This window comes from Pristiophorus japonicus, chromosome 2, assembly GCF_044704955.1.
Source record: "Pristiophorus japonicus isolate sPriJap1 chromosome 2, sPriJap1.hap1, whole genome shotgun sequence".
Classification (NCBI taxonomy): Eukaryota; Metazoa; Chordata; class Chondrichthyes; family Pristiophoridae; genus Pristiophorus; species Pristiophorus japonicus.
This window is the reverse complement of record NC_091978.1, coordinates 364,995,350-365,021,735: the sequence shown is the minus strand read 5'-3', so window position 1 is coordinate 365,021,735 and position 26,386 is coordinate 364,995,350. Positions and strand designations below refer to the sequence as shown.

Here is a 26,386-nt window from a genome sequence, read left to right as displayed (position 1 = left end):
GAAGGGAGGGAGGGAGAAGAAGGGAGGGAGGGAGAAGAAGGGAGGGAGGGAGAAGAAGGGAGGGAGGGAGAAGAAGGGAGGGGAGGGAGGAGAAGGGAGGGAGGGAGAAGAGAGGGAGGGAGGGAGGGGGAGGGAGAAGAAGGAGGGAGGAGAGGAAGAAGGGAGGGAGGGAGAAGAAGGGAGGGAGGGAGAAGAAGGGAGGGAGGGAGAAGAAGGGAGGGAGGGAGAAGAAGGGAGGGAGGGAGAAGAAGGGAGGGAGGGAGAAGAAGGGAGGGAGGGAGAAGAAGGGAGGGAGGGAGAAGAAGGGAGGGAGGGAGAAGAAGGGAGGGAGGGAGAAGAAGGGAGGGAGGGAGAAGAAGGGAGGGAGGGAGAAGAAGGGAGGGAGGGAGAGAAGGGAGGGAGGGAGAAGAAGGGAGGGAGGGAGAAGGGAGAAGAAGGGAGGGAGGGAGAAGGGAAAGAAGGGAGGGAGGGAGAAGGGAGGGAGGGAGGGAGAAGGGAGGGAGGGAGAAGGGAGGGAGGGAGGAGGGAGGGAGGGAGAAGGGAGGGAGGGAGGGGAAGGGAGGGAGGGAGGGAGAAGGGAGGGAGGAGGGGGGAGGGAGGGAGGGAGCAGAAGGGAGGGAGGGAGGGAGCAGAAGGGAGGGAGGGAGGGAGCAGGAGGGAGGGAGGGAGGGCAGGAGGGAGGGAGGGAGGGAGGGAGCAGGAGGGAGGGAGGGAGGGAGGGAGGGAGGGAGGGAGCAGGAGGGAGGGAGGGAGGGAGGGAGAAGAAGGGAGAGAGGAAGAAGGGAGGGAGGGAGAGAGGAAGAAGGGAGGGAGGGAGGGAGGAAGAAGGGAGGGAGGGAGGGAGGAAGAAGGGAGGGAGGAGGGAGGGAGGAAGAAGGGAGGGAGGGAGGGAGGGAGAAAGGGAGGAAGAAGGGAGGGAGGGAGGGGGAGGGAGGGAGGAAGAAAGGGAGGGAGGGGGAGGGAGGGAGGGAGGGAGGGAGGGAGGGAGGGAGGGAGGGAGGGAGGGAGGGAGGGAGGGGAGGGAGGGAGAGGAGGGAGGGAGAAGAAGGGAGGGAGAAGAAGGGAGGGAGAAGAAGAAGGGAGGGAGGGAGAAGAAGGGAGGGAGGAGAAGAAGGGAGGGAGGGAGAAGAAGGGAGGGAGGGAGAAGAAGGGAGGGAGGGAGAAGAAGGGAGGGAGGGAGAAGAAGGGAGGGAGGGAGAAGAAGGGAGGGAGGGAGAAGAAGGGAGGGAGGGAGAAGAAGGGAGGAGGGAGAAGAAGGGAGGGAGGGAGAAGAAGGGAGGGAGGGAGAAGAAGGGAGGGAGGGAGAAGAAGGGAGGGAGAAGGGAGGGAGGGGGGAGGGAGAAGGGAGGGAGGGGGAGGGAGAAGGGAGGGAGGGGGGAGGGAGAAGGGAGGGAGGGGGGGAGGGAGAAGGGAGGGAGGGGGGAGGGAGAAGGGAGGAGGGGGGAGGGAGAAGGGAGGAGGGGGGGAGGGAGGGGGGGGAGGGAGGGAGGGAGGGGGGGAGGGGAAGGGGGGGAGGGAGAAGGGAGGGAGGGGGGAGAAGAAGGGAGGGAGGGAGAAGAAGGGAGAGGAGGGAGGGGAAGAAGGAGAGGAGGGAGGGAAGAAGGGAGAGGAGGCAGAGGAAGAAGGGAGAGGAGGGAGAGGAAGAAGGGAGAGGAAAAAAGGGAGAGGAAGAAGGGAGAGGAAGGAGAGGGAGGCTGAACGGGCCGGGCCCAAAGGCCCACCCCCAGCACCGGATTTACAGGTAGGTGGTGTAGGGTCCGGGGTCGGTCGGGGGGTGCGGTCGGGTCGGGTCCGGGGGAGGGGGGGTGGCGAGCGGAGGTCGGGTCGGGCTGGGGGGAGAGCGCGGGTCGGGGTTGGGGAGCGGAGGTCGGGTCAGGGAGGAGCGGAGGTCGGGTCGGCGGGGGGGTGGGGGGGGGGGGGGGGGGAAGGGAGAGGGAGCGCGGGTCGGGTCCATCCGGCGGGGGACGGGGATGGGAACGGGGGTCGCTTCGGGCCCCTCGAGCTACTGCACATTGCCGCCCACTGTTTTCAGTGCAGGGACCTGGCTCCGCCCCCCCCACAGCTTGTGCTGTGCCGCGCCCAGCTCCAGAGGACCTGCAGGGAGCCGGAGAATTTTTTTTTAGGCGCACTTTGTGGCGCGAAGAATGGGCGTCGAGTTCGGGGCTGCGCCGTTCTAGGCACGGCCCAAAACTTGGGCCCATTAAGTGGTAGGCCACTTAATAGTGTAGATGAACAAAGGGACCTTGGAGTGCTTGTCCATAGATCCCTGAAAGTAGCAGGCCAGGTGGATAAGGTGGTTAAGAAGGCATACGGAATGCTTGCCTTTATTGGCCGAGGCATAGAATATAAGAGCAGGGAGGTTATGCTTAAATTGTATAATACTTTGGTTAGGCCACAGCTGGAGTACTGCGTGCAGTTCTGGTCGCCGTATTATAGGAAGGACGTGATTGCACTCGAGCGGGTGCAGAGGAGATTTACTAGGATGCTGCCTGGAATGGAGAATCTTAGTTATGAGGACAGATTGGATAGGCTGGGTTTGTTCTCATTGGAACAGAGGAGGTTGAGAGGAGATGTCATTGAGGTGTACAAAATATTGAGGGGCCTGGACATAGTGGACAGTAAGGGTCTATTTCCATTGGTGGAGGGGTCTTTTATGAGGGGCATGGTTTTAAGGTGGTTGATGGAAGGGTTAGAGGGGATTTGAGGAGGGAGGCTTCTTTACACAGAGGGTTTGTGGGGATCTGGAACTCTCTGCCTGGAATAGTGGTGGATGCAGAAACCCTCACCACTTTTAAGAGATGGTTGGATGGGTACTTGCAGGGTTACGGACCTAGAGCTGGTAATTGGGATTAGACTGGATGACCTTTTGTTGGACGGAGCAGATATAATGGTAAGTACTGCAGGGAATAGAATACGGCCAGGTTAATCTCCTGGACTAGATTTGATCGCCTGGATGGGTCAGAGAGGAATTTTCCCAGATTTTTTTCTCCCTAAATTGACCTGGGTTTTTAATCTGGTTTTTGCCTCTCCCAGGAGATCACATGGCTCCGGTTGGGGTGGAGTGTAGAATGTTTCAGTGTAACGGGGTGTCGCAATTGTGGTGAGGCAGATTGCTTGGGCTGGGTGCTCTTTGCCTTTCCGTCATTGTCATAGATTAATATGTAACCTTTCGGGCTGCTGACCAAGGGCCATGTGGATCTTTGTCGGCCGGCGCGGACATGATGGGCCGGAATTGCCTCCTTCTGCGCTGTAAATTTCTATGTTTCTAATTGGTCATACACAGCGTAAATACTCAAAACTTTCGATAATTTCAGTGGATTATCTTAAATATAAAAATGCAAGTTCTCAACGATCGAAGTAAGCAGTGTCAACTGATTTTTGAATACATATTATGAAGTGTTAATGCTCCAGCTTTCCTGCAGCTATAAATTAAATCGTACATGGGATGGGAATGGACAAGTTTCACTGACTATATCTAGTGCTTCCCAACAGATCTTGCAGTTGATGTCAACTGTGCTTTTAAGGACAAAGTTCAAAATGGCACTTCTGAATGATTAGAGATTTGTTTTATATATATAATTTTCTCCTGAAAGGCAATTGACTTTTATTTGGGATGGACTTCAGTTTGAAGTGCCACAAAAGATGAAGCAAGGCAAGTGATCACTGAGTTAGCATTCCTAATGGTTCAGAAAGTGTGAAGCAGTGAAAGAAGCGTCACAAACCAGTATACAGATTAGGAAGCAAAACAGGAAAGGTGTATCAATCTCTCAAAAAGTAGTCTGCTTGTCATAGTCTAAACCGATTGACTGTAGAAATCACTTTCCTTCTACCTTTGTATTTTTAAAAATATCCACAGGTCTCAGCTGAAGCAGGTATACAGAGATTTCTAAGAGTAAAAAAAAAGCTAAAATCAAGTGAGCACGTGATCCACCTCGGACTAAAATTTAATCAGCGCTCGGTAGCTCAGCTGATGATCTGTACCAAAAGCAAAATACAATCCAGTTGCTAAAATACCATAAGCACATTGCCCTAAATAATGGCTGTCAATATTTCTCCCTCACTACTATTGGTTTCAATACAATCTGACTCTCGAGGGCTGCTGAAACTAGATTCAATTATTAATAATGATTAATAGATTGTTGTTGTCAAGATCTCTATAGTGCAATTAAAGCTCAAGTATAGTCGATAGAAACACTTTCAAATTGAAGTCCATTCCATGTATTTAACAAGAATAAAAATGTTATTTACTGTAAAAATCCCTAGATCATTAAGGTGTCATTTTGGGTCTCAATCTTAGAGCACAGCACAGTTGAAATCAACTGCAAAATTTGTCAGGCTGCACTATATATGGCCAGTGAACGTTCTCTATTTTATCCTATGCTATTGGGAGATTTCAGTGCTCTAAATGGTGAGGTACGACTTACTCAGACCGACATGTACCTACTCAATTTTCCCCAATTCATTTTCCAATCCTCTCTGGCTACAGGTGTGGTGCAGGAGGACTGGAAACATTGTACCATTGTTTGAAAAGAGAGAAAGGCATAGACCGAGTAATTACAGGCCAGTCAATCTAACCTCGGTGGTGGGAAAATTAGAGGGACAGGATAAATCTTCATTTAGAAAAACACAGATTAATCAAGGATAATCAGCATGGATGTGTTAAGGGAAGGTCGTGTCTGACTAACATGATTGATTTTTTTTGAGGAGGTAACAAGGAGGGTCAATGAGGGTTTGATGTAGTCTATATGGATTTTAGCAAGGCTTTTAATAAGGTCCCATATGGCAGACTGGTCATGAAAGTAAAAGCCCATGGGATCCAATACAAAGTGGCAAGTTGGATTCAAAATTAGCTCAGAGGTAGGAAGCAAAGGGTAATGGTGTGTAACTGGAAGGCTGTTTCCAATAGGGCTCCACAGGTCCCTTGCTTTTTGTGGTATATATCAATGATTTGGAACTGAATGTAGCAGGTATTATTAAGAAGTTTGCAGATGATACAAAAATTGGCCGTGTGATTGGCAATGAAGAAGAAAACTGCAGACTGCAGGAAGATATCATTGGACTGGTCAGGTGGGCAGAACAGTGGTAAATGGAATTCAATCCGGAAAAGTGCGAAGTAATGCACTTGGGGAGGGCTAACAAAGCAAGGGAATACACAATAAATGGTAGGATACTGAGAAGTGTAGAAGAACAGAGGGACCTTGGAGTGCATGTCCACAGATCCCTGAAAGGAGGTCAGATAGATAAGGTGGTTGAGGCAGCATACAGAATATTTACCTTTATTAGCCGAGGCATAGAATATAAGAGCAGGGAGGTCATGCTTGAACTATATAAAACATTGTTAGGCCACAGCTCGAGTACTGCGTGCAGTTCTGGTCACCACATTACAGGAAGGACGTGATTGCACTTGAGAGGGTGCAGAGGAGATTTGAGGATGCTGCCTGGACTAGAGAATTTTAGCTACGAGGAAAGATTGGATAGGCTGGGGTTGTTTTCTTTGGAACAGGGGAGGCTGAGGGGACACCTAATTGAGGTGTATATAATTATGACGGGCCTAGATAAGAGTGGATAGGGAGGACCTATTCCCCTTAACAGAGGGGTCAATAACCAGGGGGCATAGATTTAAAGTAAGTCGTAGAAGGTTTAGAGGGGATTTGAGGAGAGCTTTTTCCACCCAGAGGGTGGTGGCGGTCTGGAACTCACTGCCAAAAGGGCAGAAGAGACAGAAACCATAACATTTAAAAAGTACTTGGATATGCACTTGAAATGCCATACAAGAGCTGCCAAATGGGATTAGGCTGGATAGTTCATCGGCCTCCTTCCATGCTGTAAATTTCTAAGATTCAATGACAACTTGAGCCATGTATACCTTAATTAATATAAAAAGATTTTGAAGAGGCAAAAAAATGAGGAACCGATTATGTTTAGTGAAAATATTAAATTTGCAATTTCACATGGGTTTCTGTGACTAGCAAACCTTGGCCTTTGACTAATCTTTTTCAGTCTGTTCAGGTTTGAGCGACACTGGCAAGATTGCATTCATTGCCCACCCATAATTATTCTAACTTCTGCCTGACTTCAAAAGGACTAGCACTGTGTGGATTAGAATCAAATGTAGGTGTAAACTTCAACAATCGCTTCAGCAGCATGGCATTGTAGACTTCTTTCAAACGGTCTGTGAACTGGGCACTTCAATGTAGTAGATTCATCATTGAACACTCAAGAGCATCTTTTTATAAATCAATCTGTAGTCCACAAGTGATCCATGTGCTATTAGTAGGCCTATTTAGTATTGTAATACACAAAGTTTAACATTCTTTGAGTTTTGTGTAAAAATACAGCAGTGCAGATTTCCATTACCAATTTAGTACCAATCTGTAGGTAGTTTTGTTCAATGACCTTGTATCTACTGGGAACTGGCATGAAACTGCACTAACGCATTTCAAAAAGGCACCCGACATGAAACCTTCGCCCCGTCAGCCTGGAGTTAAAAAGGCTGTGAGCTAACCCACTCGGTTTGCAATCTCTCAAAATATAGGGCCTTCCTTTTAAAAAAAAATTATTTTTCAAGAAAACTAACTTACCTCTTTGTCTAAATCTGGAAACTTATTGTGAAGCTTTCTCAGGATAGACTCTTTTTTCTTACAATCTTCTATTGAATCTTGTGACTCAAGCTAAATTAAATGGCAAGAGATTACAAAATATTATAGTCACAAATAAGTAAGAAAACTGAACAAATCAATGAAAGCATTGATGGTTTGATGACATCTGAAAACGTATCCATACTGCAATTCTATTCCTACATAAAACTTCCCCATTCTTTAAAGGTTCAAATATACACATGCAAATGTGAATTTCATCCGGTGAAGAAATCACAACACAATGTCCCATTACAGTCTTCAGTTGTGCCCATTAGAACTGGCAGTGGCACACAATGGGCCAGCAAAATCACAAACTTTGCAGCAAACTGGTAATTAGGTCTATTTGCAATTCAAAACAGACAGAGCTCTAGTTATGTGCCATGCTTAAACTTCTTTCAAAGAAGTATTTTTTCAATCTCTACATACAAATAAGAAACATATCTGGACCATGTGTCAGATCAATCCACGACCTTTAGTATCCACTTTAGTGACCATCTTTTAGCCCCTTACAATATCTTAGTATAAAAAAGTCAGGAAAAGCCTTGCTGGCTGTTAAATTGAAAAATCCCTTAAAGGGGTCGTGTGGTTCCCCAAAACATTACAGGGAACATTGATCTTAGCCCAGAAAACCAGGCTGTAGAATCAGTATGGGTGGAGCCAAGAAATAACAGTGCCGAAAACACTGGTGGGAGTAGTTTATAGGCTCCTTAACAGTAATCATAGTGTTGGACAGAGTATAAATCAAGAAAGGCCACAAGAAGAGATACGCTCCATAACCAATCACTAACTTAGAGAAGCACGTAACAAGAGAAGTGCAAGGATAACTGTACAGTTTTGATCTCCTTACTCAAGGAAAAATATACTTGCCTGAGGGATTGCAACAAAGGTTCACTAGATTGAGTCCTGGGATGAGAGGGCTGTTCCATGAGGAGAGATTGAGTAGATTGGGCCAATATTTTCTACAGTTTAGAAGAATGAGAGGTGAACTCATTGAAATGTATAGTATTCTTAAGAGGGCTTGACAGGGTAGATGTTGAGACCATTTTCCCTGGTTGGAGAGTCTAGAACTGGGGGGGGGGGGGGGGTCATAGTCTCAGGATAAAGATTGAACATTTAGGACTGAGATAAGGAGAAATTTATTCACTCAGAGGATTGTGAATCTTTGGAATTCTGCATGTGAGAGAGCCGTGGATGCTCATTGAGTATATTCAAGACTGAGATTGGTAGATTTTTGAATATTAAGGGAACCAAGGGATATGAGGACAGTGCAGGAAAGTGGAGTTGAGGTCGAAGATCAGCCATGATCTCATTAAATGGCAGAGCAGCCTTGAGGGGCCATATGGCCTACTTCTAGTTTCATGGTAGGTCTTGGTGCTCTGACAACTTTACCAGCAGAAGAGATACAATCCATAACCAATCACTAACTGTTGCTTTGCAACAAGGTTTTACTTCCAAAGGAAACAATTATCTGGATTGACAATGGTCCTACATCTGACCTATAAATATTTATGCCCTATGCGCAATGACTGATCTTTCATTTTATGCAACTTCAGCATTATGATCCCGAGACAGCCAAAACTCAGGTTAAAAAAGTACTACTTTAAAACTGCCCTATGTGCAGTGAAGCTACCCTTAACTTGTGAGGTTCACCAAGCCATTGTACCAATACAATGGTGAGTAATTAAAGTTATTTTCCTCTCCACCAATTTTCTCCTCACTGCTGGTGATGGTATTGCTGAAATATTGTTCAACAACATTATAGACAATCTCTAGCACCTTACCCAAATGTTCAATATTTATGTACATGGGTCTAGAATGCCAGCAGGCTGGGAGCATCACAGCTAAGTCCGATCCTGTCCTCAGCCAACATTCAGGTGCACATTTGTTTACACGGTCTTAGTGCTGATGTCATAGAAATTGAGTTCAAGAAATTGAGGCGCTTAGTTTATTTCTCTTTCAAGAATGTCAGTACTGCTGAACTGATGCCCTCACACTGGGATCTACATTCAGCCTCAGCATCACAGCCAGTCTGGATTTACACCTGATGTAGATTCATGGCAATTGCACTGATGCTGGTAAAGTTGCCCGAGCACCACGTGCTCTTGCAACTCTGTTGGTACTTTTGAAAAAAACAGACCTGGCTTTGAGCCCAAAGGCAGGATCAGTTGTTGACCAATATTTGAGGAGTAATGTTGGGTAGGCTTCCCTCCATTCACTTCTCCCTCTCCCAATAACTTCTGAACTATACAAATCGATGGACTGTGGCTAGATTGCTTAAATCTGTAAGGAAGTAGCCTTGCATTTGTTTGTTGCCCAAGCTCTAGGACCTGAATGCAGATCATCATCTTGGCACTAAACTAAAAGCAGAGGTCTCTCTGAAATTGGATGATTAAACCTTCAATATTCTGGGGTTTAGGGTCCCTTTCCAAAGAAAGAGCTACTCAAACCAAGCTCTTGTACAGAACCAGGAATAGCCTTCACACTCTGAAAAGTTGCTTGGCAGGGGTTCAGTTGCTAGAAAGAATCTGTAAATCTCTACAGCAATTTGACAACCAAGTCATATGCTGCCACAGAAGCCAATCAAGATCTGCCCCTTTGAGAGACAAAATGTGGGGTCAAACAAATTACACAAGAAATGATCACACAAATTTGTGTAATTTAAATAACTAATGGAATCTGCTCTAAGCTGCATGAGTATAACAACTAAAACTAAAAGCAAAATCAGGTTTCTCCCCCCCCCCCCCCGATTGGAGCAATCAACAGAATACAAGAATACGAGAAATGTGGGGGGGGGGGGGGGGGGCAGGCAGGAATCATATGAATACAAAAATTGAGACATTTTTACACGAGCAATATCTCTTTCACGTGACCCTGTTTATGGCAGCCATTGCACGAGAAAGCTGAATAAAAGATGATGTAGAGAAGCAAAAAGCATTATATTGGGCCTCTAGCATTTTTAAATCTTTCCAAATTAAAATCATAAAGATAAACAGCTGTATGTTGTTTCTTTCTTGTTTAAATAACTAATATATATTTCTTATGAAGATAGTTAATACAAAATAATTAGGCAATATAATCCATCTGCTTCACAGCGTTCAGATCAGATGGAGTGAGCAACCAAAGTGGGCTTAGGCATCTGTTAATACATCATACATTAATTGGAAAAACAGGGTCAGGCTGCAGGCAGGTACAAACACATTTGACAGATTGCAGTTAGAATTACAAATACAATTCTAGCAACAATGCCAAACAATGTCTACAGCTCACTTTAAAATGGAGGGCACAAGTCAACACAGCAATTGTGAATTACATAAGGTCTCAGATCATCAAAATTCCCCAAATAATCAGAACTTTATACAGTACCACGTTCAAGTCAGTCAAAATAGAGCTAATTTAACTTGAAATGGCTTTCCAGTTCAAGGCATTTACCACTGCTGATGCAGCCTACCAAATAAAGCTACGAACCCAGTAAAGAATTGAGACCTTAGAAGTGAACCTTTTAGTTCCTCCTAATCAATTTTGTCCCTCCCCATCCCATTGAATATTTCAAATTCTTAATTATGAGGAAGACACAAAAAATCTGCAAAGGGATATAGACAGGCTAGGTTTTGGCAGATGGAGTATAATCTAGGAAAATGTGAGGTTATCCACTTTGGCAGAAAAAAATAGAAAAGCAGATTATAATTTAAAGAGAGAAAAATTGCAAAGTACTTCAGTACAGAGGGATCTGGGGGTCCTTGTGCATGAAACACTAAAAGTTAGCATGCAGGTACAGCAAGTAATCAGGAAGGCAAATGAAATGTTGGCCTTTATTTCAAAGGGGATAGAATATAAAAACAGGGAAGTGCTGCTACAACTGTACAAGGTATTGGTGAGGCCACACCCGAGTACTGTGGCAGTTTTAGTCTCCGTATTTAAGGAAGGATATACTTGCACTGGAGACTGTTCAGAGAAGATTCACTTGGTTGATTCCGGAGATGAGGGGGTTGACTTATGAAGAGAGGTCGAGTAGGTTGGGTCTATACACATTGGCATTCAGGAGAATGAGAGGTGATCTTATTGAAACATGTAAGATAATGAGAGGGCTGGACAAGATAGATGCAGAGAGGGGAAACTAAAATTAGGGGCATAGTCTCAGAATAAAGGGCCACCCGTTTAAAACTGAGATGAGGAGGAATTTCTTTTCTCAGGGTTGTAAATCTGTGAAATTCACTGTCCCAGAGAGCTGCGGAGGCTGGGTCATTGAATAAATTTAAGGCGGAGATAGACAGATTTTTGAGCGATAAGGGAATAAAGGGTTATGGGAAGCGGGCAGGGAAGTAGAATTGAGTCCGTTATCTTACTAAATAATGGAGCGGGCTCGAGGGGCCAAATGGCCGATTCCTGCTATTTCTTGTGTTCTTGTTTATTTAATGGGCCCTTTCTGATTATCTCTAAAAACTCTGAAGCTTTCCATGGTTTTATAATGGGTTCAAAGTAAGCCAATAAAAAGTTCTAATACACGGAGCCAAAAAACTATGGCTGCATTTTCAGAATACGCACAAACCTAATAGCCAGTTAGTTAGGAAAATATTAAATACGGAGCTCAATGGAGCAAAGTCAGGATTTCCACACAAGCTAGGTGGCTACTACACAGGGGAGCACGTTAGAAACATAGAAACATTAAAAAAATAGGCCCTTCGAGCCTGCACTGCCATTCAATAAGAGCATGGCTGATCATTCCTTCAGTACCCCTTTCCTGCTTTCTCTCCATACCCCTTGATCCCTTTAGCCGTAAGGGCCATATCTAACTCCCTCTTGGATATATCCAGTGAACTGGCATCAACAACTCTCTGCGGCAGGGAATTCCACAGGTTAACAACTCTGAGTGAAGAAGTTTCTCCTCATCTCAGTCCTAAATGGCCTACCCCTTATCCTAAGACTATGTTCCCTGGTTCTGGACTTCCCCAACATCGGGAACATTCCTCTTGCATCTATCCTGTCCAGTCCCGTCAGAATCTTATTCGTTTCTATGAGATCCCCTCTCATCCTTCAAAACTCCAGTGAATAAAGGCCCAGTTGATCCAGTCTCTCCACATATGACAGCCCAGCCATCCCTGGAATCAGTCTGGTGAACCTTCGCTGCACTCCCTCAATAGCAAGAACGTCCTTCCTCAGACTGGACGACCAAAACTGAACACAATATTCCAGGTGAGGCCTCACGAAGGCCCTGTACAACTGCAGTAAGACCTCCCTGCTTCGATATTCAAATCCCCTAGCTATGAAGGCCAACATACCATTTGCCTTCTTTACCGCCTGCTGTACTTGCGTGCCCACTTTCAGTGAGTGATGAACCATGACACCCAGGTCTCGTTGCACCTCCCTTTTTCCTAGTCTGCCGCCATTCAGATAATATTCTGCCTTCGTGTTTTTGCCCCTAAAAATAGATAACCTCACATTTATCCACATTATACTGCATCTGCATGCATTTGCCCACTCACCTAACCTGTCCAAGTCACCCTGCAGCCTCTTAGCGTCCTCCTCACAGCTCACACCGCCACCCAGTTTAGTGTCATCTGCAAACTTGGAGATATTACACTCAATTCCTTCATCCAAATCATTAATGTATATTGTCAAGAGCTGGGGTCCCAGCACTGAGCCCTGCGGCACTCCACTAGTCACTGCCTGCCATTCTGAAAAGGACCCGTTTAAACGACTCTCTGCTTCCTGTCTGCCAACCAGTTCCCTATCCACATCAGTATATTACGCCCAATACCATGTGCTTTGATTTTGCACAACAATCTCTTGTGCGGGACCTTGTCAAAAGCGTTCTGAAAGTCCAAATACACCACATCTACTGGTTCTCCCTTGTCCACTCTACTAGTTACATCCTCAAAAAATTCCAGAAGATTCATCAAGCATGATTTCCCTTTCATAAATCCATGCTGACTTGGTCCGATCTTGTCACCGCTTTCCAAATGCGCTGCTATTTCGTCCTTCATGATCGATTCCAACATTTTCCCCACTACTGATGTCAAGCTAACCGGTCTATAATTACGCGTTTTCTCTCCCTCCTTTTTTAAAAAGTGGTTTTACATTAGCTACCCTCAAGTCTATGGGAACTGATCCAGAGTCGACAGACTGTTGGAAAATGATCACCAATGCATCCACTATTTCTAGGGCCACTTCCTTGAGCATCTGGGATGCAGACTATCAGGCCCCGGGGATTTATCGGCCTTCAATCCCATCAATTTCCCTAACACAATTTCCTGCCTAATAAGGATATCCTTCAGTTCCTCCTTCTCACTAGACCCACTGTCTCCTTGTACCTTCGGAAGGTTATTTGTATCTTCCTTCGTGAAGACAGAACCGAAGTATTGGTTCAATTGGTCTGCCATTTCTTTGTTCCCCATTATAATTGCACCTGAATCTGACTGCAAGGGACCTACGTTTGTCTTTACTCATCTTTTTCTCTTCACATATTAATAGAAGCTTTTGCATTCAGTTTTTATGATCCCTGCAAGCTTCCTCTCGTACTCTATTTTTCCCTTCTTAATTAAACCCTTAGTCCTCCTCTGTTGAACTCTAAATTTCTCCCAGTCCTCAGGTTTGTTGCTTTTTCTAGCCAATTTATATGCCTCTTCCTTGGCTTTAACACAATCCTTAATTTCCTTTGTTAGCCATGGTTGAGCCACCTTCCCAGTTTTATTTTTACTCCAGACAGGGATGTACATTTGCTGAAGTTCATCCATGTGATCTTTAAATGTTTGCCATTGCTTATCCACCATCAACCGTTTTAGTATCGTTTGCCAGTCGATTCTAGCCAATTCACGCCTCATACCGTCGAAGTTACCTTTCCTTAAGTTCAGGATCCTAGTTCCTAGTTAGAGAAGTTCTCCAGATTTAGCTCTTGCAATGCCTGACCTGATATCCTAGCACAGCATCAACCAAAGCTGAGAAACTGCATCTCCAGCATTGGCAGAGGAAGGATCAACACAAGAACATAATAGGAGCAGGTGCAGGCCATACAGCCCCTCGAGCCGACTCCACTATTTAATACGATCATGGCTGATCCGACCATGGACTAGCTAATGTAACTCCGCTCCCCATAACCCCTTATCGGTTAAGAACCTGTCTATCTCTGTCTTAAATGTATTCAATGACTTAGCTTCCACAAGTCTCTGAGGCAGCGAATTCCAGATTTACAACCCTCAGAGAAGAAGTTCCTCCTCATCTCAATTTTAAATGGGTGGCCCTTTATTCGAAGATTATTCCCCTAGTTCTCATCTCCCCTATCAGTGGAAACATCCTCTCTGCATCCACCTTGTCAAGCCCCCTCAATCTTATACGATTCGATAAGATCACCTCTCATTCCAGTGAGTAGAGGCCCAACCGACTCAACCTTTCTTCATAAGTCAACCCCCTCATCTCCGGAAACAACCTTCTCTGAACTGCCTCCAAAGTATATCCTTTCTTAAATATGGAAACTAAAACTGTAAGCAGTATTTTAGATGTGGCCTCACCAATACCCTGTATAACTGCAGCAAGACTTCCCTGCATTTATACTCCATGCCCTTTGAATCTTGGCCTTCCTGATCACTTGCTGTACCTGCATACTAACCTTTTGTGTTTCATGCACTAGTACCCCAGGTCCCGCTGTACTACAGCACTTTGCAATTTTTCTCTATTTAAATAATAACTTGCTCCTCCATTTTTTTTGCCAAAGTGCATGACCTCACACTTTCCAACATTATACTCCATCTGCCAAATTTTTGCCCACTCACTTAGCCTGTATGTCCTTTTGTAGGTTTTTTGTGTCCTCCTCACACATTGCTTTTCCTCCCATCTTTGTATCGTCAGCAAACTTGGCTACGTTACACTTGGTCCCTTCAACCAAGTCGTTAATATAGATTGTAAATAGTTGGGGTTCCAGCACTGATCCCTGCGGCACCCCACTAATTACCGATTGCCAACCCGAGAGTGACCCATTTATCTCGACTCTCTGTTTTCTGTTAGTTAGCCAATCCTCTATCCATGCGAATATATTACCCCCAACCCCGTGAACTTTTATCTTGTACAGTTACCTTTTATGTGGCACCTTGTCAAATGCCTTCTGGAAGTCCAAATACACCACATCCACTGGTTCCCCTTTATCTTTCGTTAGATCTGCTAATTTATAAAATAGGATCACCTAGGTAAAAAGATTTCTGCCTCTCTGTTAAGAAAAGCATAAGGGGCGGGGAAACTTAAGTCCTGTTCCAATTTGTCAACGGTTTCAGAACTGGCAGCTATGGGAGTTTTATGATCCTTTTAAAATATTTTTGTATCTAAACCAACGATCAACTATTTTAAATAAAAGATTTAATGGGTGTGCCTACACCCACTTTATTGTAATCCACAATTTTAGTGCATAGTAGTCATTATGAAGAATTCTTATGGAGAAGCCTTCTGGTGGTTCAAATTGAAAACCTACACGATTAAGTTTCTTCTTCTTGGTGCAGGAAATGGGCAGATCATCACTTTCCTCAGAGCTGCTATTTTGGGATATTTCCAGTTTTCTTTTCCGAGGGATGGCTGAAAACACAAAAAAAAAGCTATGAAAAGAGATTAACATTGCCCACTTTTGGCGCAGTCTTGTTTATTAACAGAGTACAAATCAACATAAAAATAAAAATAATGATGCAGTCATCAAATCATGGTTAATGCTGGATGAATAAAATTGCATTATTACATGGTATTATGCAACTTGCAAACCTGAGGACAGGGAGAAATTTAGAATTCAGCAGAGGAGGATGAAGGGTTTTATTAGGAGGAGGAAGAGAGAGTATGAGAGTAAGCTTGCAGGGAACATAAAAATTGACTGCAAAAACTGCTATAGATATGTGAAGAGAAAAAGATTAGTGAAGACAAATGTAGATCCCTTGCAGTCAGAATCAGGTGGATTTATAATGGGGAACAAGGAAATGGCAGACCAACTGAACAAATACTTTGGTTCTATCTTCACTAAGGAAGACACGAATAACCTCCCTAAAATATTAGGGGACTGACGGTCTAGCGAGAAGGGGGAACTGAGGGAAATCCTTATTAGCCAGGAAATGGTGTTAGGGAAATTGAAGGGACTGAAGGCCGATAAATCCCTAGGGCCCGATAGTCTGCATCCCAGAGTACTTAAGGAAATGGCCCTAGAAATAATAGATGCATTGGTGGTCATTTTCCAACATTCCATGGACTCTGGTTCAGTTCCTATGGATTGGAGGGTAGCTAATGTAACCCCACTTTTTAAAAAAGGAGGGAGAGAGAAAACAGGGAATTATAGACCAGTTAGCCTGATATCGGTGGTGGGGAAAATGCTGGAGTCAATTATTAAAGATGTAATAGCAGTGTATTTGGAAAGCAGTGACAGGATCGGTCCAAGTCAGCAATGGATTTATGAAAGGAAAATCATGCTTGACAAATCTTCTGGAATTTTTTGAGGATGTAACTAGTAGAGTGGACAAGGGAGAACCAGTAGATGTGGTGTATTTGGACTTTCAAAAGGCTTTTGACAAGGTCGCATACAAGAGATTAATGTGCAAAATTAAGGCCCATGGTATTGGGAGTAATGTATTGACGTGGATAGAGAAATGGTTGGCAGACAGGAAGCAAAGAGTGGGAATAAGCAGGTCCTTTTCAGAATGGCAGGCAGTGACTCGTGGGGTACCGCAGGGTTCAGTGCTGGGACCCCAGCTATATACAATATACATTAATGATTTAGACGAAGGAATTGAATGTAATATCTCCAAGTTTGCAGATGATACTAAGCTGGGTGTCAGTGCGAGCTGTGAGGAGGATGCCAAGAGGCTGCAGAGGGACTTGGACAGATTAGGTGAATGGGCAAATGCATGGCAGATGCAGTATACTGTGGATAAATGTGAGGTTATCCACTTTGGTGGCAAAAATACGAAGGCAGATTATCTGAATGGTGACAGATTAGTAAAAGGGGAGGTGCAATGAGACCTGGGTGTCATGGTAAATCAGTCATTGAAGGTACAGCAGACGGTGAAGGCGGCAAATGGCATGCTGGCCTTCATAGCGAGGGGATTTGAGTATAGGAGCAGGGAGGTCTTGCTGCAGTTGTACAGGGCCTTGGTGAGACCAGACCTTGAGTATTGTGTGCAGTTTTGGTTTCCTAATCTGAGGAAGGACGCGCTTGGTATTGAGGGAGTGCAGCGAAGGTTCACCAGACTGATTCCCGGATGGCAGGACTGACATATGAGGAAAGACTGGATCAGCTAGGCTTATACTCACTGGAATTTAGAAGAATGAGAGGGGATCTCATAGAAACGTATAAAATTCTGACGGGACTGGACAGGTTAGATGCAGGAAGAATGTTCCCGATGTTGGGGAAGTCCAGAACCAGGGGTCACAGTCTAAGTATAAGTATAAGTATAAGGGCTATATAGGCCCGAGAGGAGCAGAAACTTTATCACCCAGAGATTTGATAACCCATGCAATTCTCTGCCACACAAAGTTGTTGAGACCAGTTCGTTGGGACATATTCAAAAGGGAGTTAGATGTGGCCCTTACGGCTAAAGGGATCAGGGGGTATGGAAAGAAGGCAGGAGTGGGGTACTGAGGTTGAATGATCAGCCATGATCATATTGAATGGCGGTGCAGGCTCAAAGGGCCAAATGGCCTGCTCCTGCACCTATTTTCCATGTTTCTATGTTTTAACCTCTATGATTCTGTCTACTTTAGTGAAAAGTAGATCAGTAGCCTTAATTATTGTATGTTCCTTTATGGATGTGTTTAACTTTAGCTTTTGTTAGAGAATGCACAACACATAGCAAGATGCCATTTAACAGATGCCTGGCTGGAGATGGATACCTGGCACTTAGCAACATTGGTTATGGGGGAAGAATCATGCAGTTTCCAAGCACTAAGTGGGGGATCAATTATGTTCAAAATGATTACAAAATTACCATCTCCGGTTTTGCATCAAACAATTAGGTGGGTCAAATTTGGTAAATGCGATGGAAACACAAACACATAACAAGGGAGACAAAGATGAGGAATTTGAGAAGTTCCAGATTTACACAGACTAAATTATTTTGGAGAAGGTGCCACCAATTTTTGATGCAATACCTGTATCCTGGGAATGATTATGACTTTGTAAATTTGAAAACTTGCCAAAAATGCCAAACTTTACTGATAAGGTGGTATTATTTTATACCACGGTGAATGACTTCAGAAACGTTATCCTATTATACTAACAGTAGAACTGCAGCTGGCAACTGAGATATGGTCCCATGATGAAATCTACAGATAAGCAAGGGTAGAAAAGACTGTCATGGCCCTATTCGAGACCCAAGTCTTAAAAGGCAACACGATCTTGCCCCAATTTCTTTTACTGGTTTGGATGACATTCTATTCTTTCAATGAAGGATGAATGAAGAATCATGATTACATTACATTTCATCCTATAGTTCAATGCATGATAGGTATATGCTATATATTTATACATGCTGCTAAAGTATTTTGTATTTTAATGAAATAGCTCTATTACAAGGTTTTGTCAGGCCCAATCTAAAAAGAATAACTTGCAGTTTTAATTAAGAAAAGATACCGTAAAAGGATAAGGTCAAGTTGAGGAAAAGTACCGCGATTAGGATTCAAGTATTTTAATGCTTCTAGCTTGTGGAAATTCAATTATTAAATCTCCTTCCTCTTCCCCAACAGCCATTTCAAATCTCAAACTCACCCACATCCACTCAACTGATGTTAGCTACAGGCTAGTATCAGTGAGCTGCATAATGTTCAGCCCTGGAACTTGATTAGAAAGCCAGCAACTCAACTCATTACCAGTCACTTCATCAAAACAGACTGAGGGTCAGCCTTTCTCTTGATTCTCCGGAAAAGTTGAAATTTTATAAACATTTAATTACTAGATAATTAATAATTCAAGAATCCAGAGCACTTCACAAACTTCATGTTGAGTTTTATCTTCAGAACCCTGATCCTTACAGATTGGCAAATATAAACAAAATATACCACCAGTTAGGCTATTTACAGAGGAAAAGCAGATATGGAAATGGGATTCTATACAAAACTGGTAGTGTTGCTTTTGCAGCAGAACAATCTTCAGGTTATTACCTGGGCTAACAAGATATACATTGTCTATTCCAATTTCAAATGAGCTGTAGTTCACTCATATACTGATTGAAATTATTTTAAAAAGTACATTCAATAACTGTAGAAGCCATAATAGAAATGTATTCTCATGCCAAACCTAGATGTCAATCGACTCATTTTACCTTGGGTCTCATCCAAACATATCATACATAATCCATTATCTACATTACATTGTCATATTGCAAAGGTTTCTACTTAAACTGCATAACATAAGAAAATAGGAACAGGAGTAGGCCATAAGGCCCCTTGAACCTGCTCTGCCATTCAATAAGATCATGGCTGATCTGATCAAGGACTCAGCTCCACTTCCCTGCCTGCTCCCCATAACCCCTTATCACTTAAGAAACTGTCAATTTCTGTCTTAAATTTATTCAATGTCCCAGCTTCCACAGCTGAGGCAGCGAATTCCTCAGATTTACAACCCTCAGAAGAAATCTCATCTCTTTTTAAATGGGCGACCCCTTATTCCAAGATCATTCCCTCTAGTTCTAGTCTCCCCCATCAGTGGAAACATCCTCTCTGCATCCACCTTGTTAAGCCCCCTCATAATCTTATACGTTTCGATAAGATCACCTCTCATTCTTCTGAATTCCAATGAGTAGAGGCCCATAACTACTCAACCTTTCCTCATAAGTCAATCCCCTCATCTCCGAAATCAACCTAGTGACCCTTCTCTGAACTGCCTCCAAAGCAACTATCTCCTTTCGTAAATATGGAAACCAAAACTGCACGCAGTATTCCAGATTACATCTGTTTACGTAGATTACATCAGTTACAGAGCTTGTGGATAAAGCTTTTTCTATTTTGTACATTCGGGAGCTTACCACTTTGACCAAGCTTTTTCCTGCCTTGACCTGCCCTAATTTCTCCTTATGCGGCTCGGTGTCAATTTTTTAATCTCATAATACTCCTGTGAAGCGCCGTGGGACTTTTCACAATGTTAAAGGCGCTATATAAATACAAGTTGTTGTTTATCCTCTGGCAAAAACACTGCTCGAATCAGATTGATATAAAATGGACCCACTATATAGAAATGTTCCTTCAATACCCTTCAGAAAAGCAAGGATGGACAGCAGCACCTGGAAAATCCTGGTCATGCAGTTCATACCAAATGGATTCCTTTAGCAATGGCTATCCAGGATAAACACACCAACAGCAGTGAGATAAACTGCCTCTAAATGATCAGCGTATATTATTAAACATATGCAATATTACACAATTTATAGCTCATTTATAATGTAATGAGTTATTGCGTGGACACTAATAGCAGTAAACGTTTTGCAAAATGGAGATGAAACATTGATGTGCTCCATACAACAGAAACCAAATTCTGCCAATTTGTTCCGAGTTGAGTTTTATTTAATAGTTACATTTATAGGGCCCAAGTTTCCACATGATTTGCGCCTGATTTTTAGGAGCAACTGGTGGAGAACGGACTATCTTAGAAATCGCAATTCTCCACATTTTTTTCTCTGCAGTTCTAGTCAGTTAGAACAGTTCTAGTTTAGAACAGAATTTTTTCTTCAAAAGGGGGCGTGTCCGGCCACGGACGCCTGATTTCAAAGTTTCCACAGTGAAAATGTACTCCAAACTAACTTAGAATGGAGCAAGTGAAGATTTTTGTAGAACTGAAAAAACCTTGTCTACACATTAAAAAAATCAGGCGCAGGTTATAAATTAGGCGTCCAGAACGAAGGGGGGGGGGGGGGGGAGAAAGGGAAGTCATTAAATTCTATAATAAATCCTTATTTATACTTATACAAATAAATCCAACCTGAATAGAAAGTTATAAGCAAAGAAAAGATTAAATAAACCATCTTCCTACCTGTGTGAAAGTGCTTCAGCCAGGGAGAATGCTGCGTTCGTTCCCGCAGGGGGGGGGGGGGGAAGAGAGAGGAGGAGGCAGCCGTTTGTTCCCGCCGGGGGGGGACGGGACGACGGACAGTTCCCGACGGCGGGGCGGGGGGGGGGGGGGGGGGGGGGGGACACACACGGCTGCCTCAACTTTCTGAGGCTTCCTGCAGCCTTCTCACTGCTACAAGAAGCCTCAGTGCTGATGGCAATGTGCTTTTATTAAAAAATGTTCAAAATTTAAACAGCTACAAAGAACTACAAAAATGGCCGAGTGCCAATGCTTCCTTCACACTGCGCGTGCGCGAACGCTCCAAAGCGCACGCGCAGCGTTGCCGGCAGGAAAAAAACTAATTTAAATGGTACCCGCCCCCTCCCACTTACAAAACCGGCGCAATGGTAGGCTCCGCCCCCCTGGGCGCCACGCCAAGCAGACATGGAGCGGCAGGGCGCTCCAGAATCGCGCATTTTTTTTCCGGCGCCATTTTAGGCCCAGCTCGGAGGGGCGCCCATTTTTTATCGTGTGGAAACTTGGGCCCATAGTGCTGACTTGTTTACTGGGGCAGTAGTGCAATCCTGGTTGCAGTTCACTTGACTGTACAAACTGGCCTAGTTATATTGTAGTATGGTTTCTCCTATACCCAGTTAACTGCACAAACACAGTTGTTTTGAAATGACAATTACCGTTTCCTGGGATTTGCTATTTATTTTTTTAAATTGTCAGGATGTGGATGTTAATGGCAAGACTGGGAAAGTAGTGGTGGGCCTGCCCTCCCATCCCACCCCCCTGAAAGGTTTCTCTAGCCTGTATACAGAAATTCAGCAATTCAGACTCTTACCATCCGAAAAAAGGTTCCCTTTGGGCCGCTTTGGTTTTGGAACCATGAGCTAAAATCCCTGATCTGGTGATGCACACCATATCTTATGTACATTGCCTGATTGCTACCATCAAGTGCAACAGAAACTGACTTGCAGCACATTTAACTCCACATGAACAAGCCAGGTGAAAGATGTTTACTCTTCCAGCTACAGTGCAAAGTCATATAAACTTAAAAAAAGACAGCTAACTCTTTAAATGACCTTTATATTATATATGCATTTGTACAGTAGCAGGGAGTGAACATATGCTCTGTCAAAGAGAGCCAGTGTAAAGTAGACAAGTTAGAATGGCGCATTGTCACACATTCCTTGAGCAGACTACAATGCCAATTGAACATCTTTGGTCTTTTAAACTTAAAAGATGGCAAGTTGTCATGTCAAGCTACTCCAAACAACTCGGAATATAGAAAATAACAATTTGGATAAAATTTTAGCTATTGTTTATATACTTTGAAACTATATTTCTATGGAGAGTTATTCATGTCCTGTTTTAAAAAAAAATCTTTCCAAGAACTCAAAAGAGGAAAAAGACACTTGTAAAAACATGTATTCAACCAATAAAGCTCACACTGACAGAACACCCTTTCAAACTATTCTTTGATATCCTAAAGAGGCAATAAGCTATGAAGGCATTAATTAAATGAACACTAATAACTAATTTCTTGCAGCTTGGAAAGTGGAATGGATTTTCTAGGGTAAGAAAAAACACAAATAATTTGAGTTTCTATCATCATCATGTACATGAATATAATCATAAGAACATAAGAAATATGAGGAGTAGGCCATATGACCCATTGAGCCTGCTCCGCCATTCAATATGATCACAGCTGATCTTCTACACCAACTCCACTTTCCCACCCCATATCCCTTGGTGTCGTGTCAGCTTGAGAGACCCCGAGCATGCAAGCAAGTACGGAGGACACCGTTCCTCCGGACTCGGAAGTCGAGCCTCAGGTTTCAACTTCCTCTCCTTCACCTGCACCACAGCAGGAAGTCTTGCCTTACCACACTGCACAACGTCTTGGTGTCGGTCAGCGTAGACCAAAACGGGCGGGTGGGATAGAACACGGAGCGGGAAAGGACCTGGAGGGAAACGTGGCCGCAGGTAGGGTGTGGGGTTTGTTTAGCATTGTTTACTTGTTTAATTTTTGCAATGTTATTGTTAATTGTTATCATTATCGTGTTATTGTTAATTCATTGGGATTTGAAGGGAAGGGTGAGTTTGGGGGGGATAGGGGAGGTGGTGGGTGGAGGGAGGGCGTTTACTTTTAAAAATAGTTTTCTTTTTTGTTAATTAAAAAACCTTTAATTCACCAATTTTTTTTGTGCCTTCTCTCTTAGTTACATTCGTTAACAAATTTACAGTTGTTCATCCTTATTTGCTGATCCTTTACTGTTGCAGTACTTTCCTTAAACTGTACTCAAAGTAACCATTAACGCCAATGATAGGCCAGTACAGGCAAGACAACAATGAGAACACCATGCAAATGAAACTTTTGATTAACCATAACTGTAAATGAACATTTGAAAATCCACAATGATAGTTCATGCAAAGCGTTCATTAATTAGCTGCTGACACAACAGCTTAGCAGCCGTGTAACTACCCCTGGCTACTGGTCTTCGGGAGTGGGGTGGTGGTCCCTGTGCTAGATCACCAGGCTGATTGTGCTCCCCTATGTCCTCGCGTGCGTCCTCTTCCACCTCTTCCTCCTCGCCAGCTGGTTCTTTTGTCTCCCCTCCTTCTGGAGGTGGACCTGCAGCCCAATCTGGCATTACTTGTCCTCTTCTTATAGCTAGGTTATGCAGCATGCAACACACCACAATAAATTCTGCGACCTGGTCAGGGTGGTACTGTAGGCTGCCTCCAGAATGATCCAAGCATCTGAAGCGGTGCTTCAGGACTCCAATTGTCTTTTCAACAATGTTGCTAGTCGCTGTGTGACTTTCATTATAACGTTTCTGTGCTTCAGTGACGGGATTACGCAGAGGGGTCATCAGCCAACTGGCAAGGCCATATCCTTTTTCCCCCAGCATCCAACCGTGACCTTCTGGCTGATTGATAAACAGGTCAGGGATAGCACTTTCACGTAGGATGTGCGCATCATGAATGCTGCCAGGAACTGTAGCATTTACTGTCAGAATTGTTTGATTGTGGTCGACAACAAACTGCACGTTTAGTGAGTGGAACCCCTTTCTGTTACGAAACACCTCCGCGGGCTTTAAGGGTGCTTTCAGGGCAATGTGCGTGCAGTCTATTGCTCCCTGCACCTTGGGGAAGTCTGCTATTCTCGAGAAAACCAAAGCCCTCTTGGTCTGTGCCTCCCTGGTCATTGGGAAGCTTATGAAATCCATCCTGTGAGCGTAAAGGGCTTCAGTCACCTGTCGAATGCAGCAGTGTATAGCGTGCTGAGACATATGGCAGATGTCGCCAGCTGAAGCCTGAAAAGATTCCGATGCGTAGAAGGCTTGGGCAGCAGTAACCTTCACCTCAATGGACAGTGCGGTTCTGATGGTGCTGGGAGGCTGCAGATCACCCTTGACGAGTTGGCATATCTCATCGATGACCTCCTAAGACAAGCATTTTCAGACAAGTTAAGGTAAAATTGCTTTTCCAAGTACCTTCGTTGGCTGTACGGTCGCCTCCTGTCTTTGTCTCCGTCTACGCATTACTCTGCCACCTCTTCAATTGATCATTTCAGTAGCCAGCGTGTGAGCAGTTGCAATTAATGACAGGGAAAACATAGGCCCCATATCACTATCAATAATGACTTTCACTAATTTAACATAATCTCTCTACTCTATACGCTGTATACCAATCAGTTTAATAGGCCCCCACAATATCAGTAAATAATTTCACTATGTAAAAGCTATTTCCAAAATAATGTCAATATATAAAACCTATTTACAAAATAACTTAATACCTCTTTATATTCCCTGTTCCAATATTCTGAGTACAATTATCTTTAAATTAACTCTCTATATAACTCTCAACTATGCCTCCACCCTTCCTCCGATCTTCAAAATGGCGTCCGTAGTGCACATTTCCTTCTCTTAAGCCCAGTAAAAGCAACTATTTCTCAGCACTATTTTGGGCCTTGCATCAGCCCAGCGAAGTGCATGCTAGGTGCCGAAACTCAGGATGGGCCTTGTGTGGGCGATCATTGGGCAATCAAAGTGGAAACTTAGGCACCTGTTTTTCCGGCCTAGTTTCCACTTTTTATTCAAAATGGGTGATAGAGGTCCGGCTTGGGTGATAGATGGGCGATGTGAAGTGGAAAGTCTAGCCCATACTTTCACAATTAATTAGTCACTAGTTACTCAAGAGTTCTGGGGAACCTTTGTGCTTTATGGAAAAGCCATCAATTAGTGTGATAAATGCTATGTAGGTCTTTCCAAGTGAGAACTGGTCAGAATTTTGTTTGAGTATTAAGCGTAAATAGGACTAAATGTACCAAAGACATGTTCTAATGGGGTAAATTTGAACCAAACTTCCTTTTCTCATACAATTCTTACCTGGTTGAACACTTGAAAATGGATTGACACTTTTATTCAGATAATCCATTTTTACAAAAACAAATACATAGAAAGTGGTCTTACCTTCTTCTCCAAACAAGATTAATCCTGAAGCTACAGCTCCATCCAGTGTACTTGTTGATTCAATTACCTAGAAGGTGAGAGAGGAGAAAAATAAAAGATAGAAGAAAAATAGCTTTTCAAAGCCAACACCAGTGAATCCATCCTGGATTGAATTTAGTTCCAAACATATTAGACAATCAACAGAGCTCCCTACATCCCCCATGGTTGAGAGGGTTTATTCAGTGAGTAGCTGAGCCATTCAGATTAGGTAGGTCATAACACTGATTCCTGGTCTGTAATAAGTTAGATCACCTCTGTTGGGCAGGGGCAAGTAAAACCAAATTGGTCTCCACTCTGGTTCCTGCTCCTGATCTAGAGAAACACTGCTGGAAGAGTATGAGAAAATGGTGGACGAGTATAGGATTGGGTTTGGTTGTGGTATTCTTCACAGTTGAAAAACCTAATATTGGCCGTAAATGCTCACTCATGAATAGTGATCATTTGAGATACTGAATGCCACCTGGTGGCTGTGGAACCTTACCAGAGTGAGTCAATGCCTTTACAAGTGAAGAAAGGAGACAGCTGACTAGAAAATGTGGGAAAACTACTAATATAAATAGAACATTTTTCATTAACCACAGCAAGTAGTACTGAAAGCTTAGCATTTACTCTCGCATTCCGTAACAGTACATGATCACACATTTACATACCAACAATAATTTGTCATCAACTGCTCCTGTCTGGAAGAATTTGTTTTACCTTCAGCTATTTTTGTGAAAAATTGACAGAAGATTAAATCGAGCTTGCCTTCACATGTCCATGATAAACAAATCCTTATTTGCATCTAGATACAGTAACTTTAGTCATGCCGGCTATACTTAAGGGTATTCTTTCCTGTATAACTTCATGTTGCACTCATTTCTGGTAAAACTTTCTAATGTACTTCCTTTCCCAATTTGCTTCCAAAATGCACATTACTTCACATTTCTCCACAATGAACTGTCTACCACTTATCCATTCCTCCACTTAGCCTATCGATGCTCTTGTCACAATTTTCCAACCCCCAATTTGCTAACATTTATTTATTTTCAGGATGTGGACATTGCCAACTAGTACCAACTAGGAGGTCGACCTATGAAGGCGGCTCTGCAAAGTAATATGTATTTCTTTTGTACAGCCAACTGTTATTTTCAGTAAATTTCAGCTGAACAACTTTCACCTATAATTGCAATATTATTTGGAAGCTATCCACCAGTCTACTATGATCGAACTTTGACAAATTGGTAGTTTGA

The 26,386-nt window shown here is 43.6% G+C and overlaps 1 protein-coding gene across 5 annotated transcripts in view; it reads right to left on the bottom strand.

Annotated features, from left to right (window-relative positions):
• LOC139250321 (SWI/SNF-related matrix-associated actin-dependent regulator of chromatin subfamily A containing DEAD/H box 1-like) overlaps positions 1-26,386 on the bottom strand; it is a 137,757-nt gene that overhangs the window by 76,596 nt on the left and 34,775 nt on the right. For all 5 annotated transcript variants that reach the window (XR_011591292.1, XR_011591291.1, XM_070872810.1 and 2 more), the window contains exons 4-6: positions 25,116-25,182; positions 15,091-15,191; positions 6,582-6,671 (exon numbers count right to left, since the gene is read on the bottom strand). Coding sequence is in view for 3 of the 5 variants with exons in the window: in XM_070872810.1 (XP_070728911.1) it covers positions 6,582-6,671; positions 15,091-15,191; positions 25,116-25,182 (258 nt within the window). In the remaining 2 variants the exon portion in view is untranslated. The remainder of the gene's footprint in view (positions 1-6,581; positions 6,672-15,090; positions 15,192-25,115; positions 25,183-26,386) is intronic.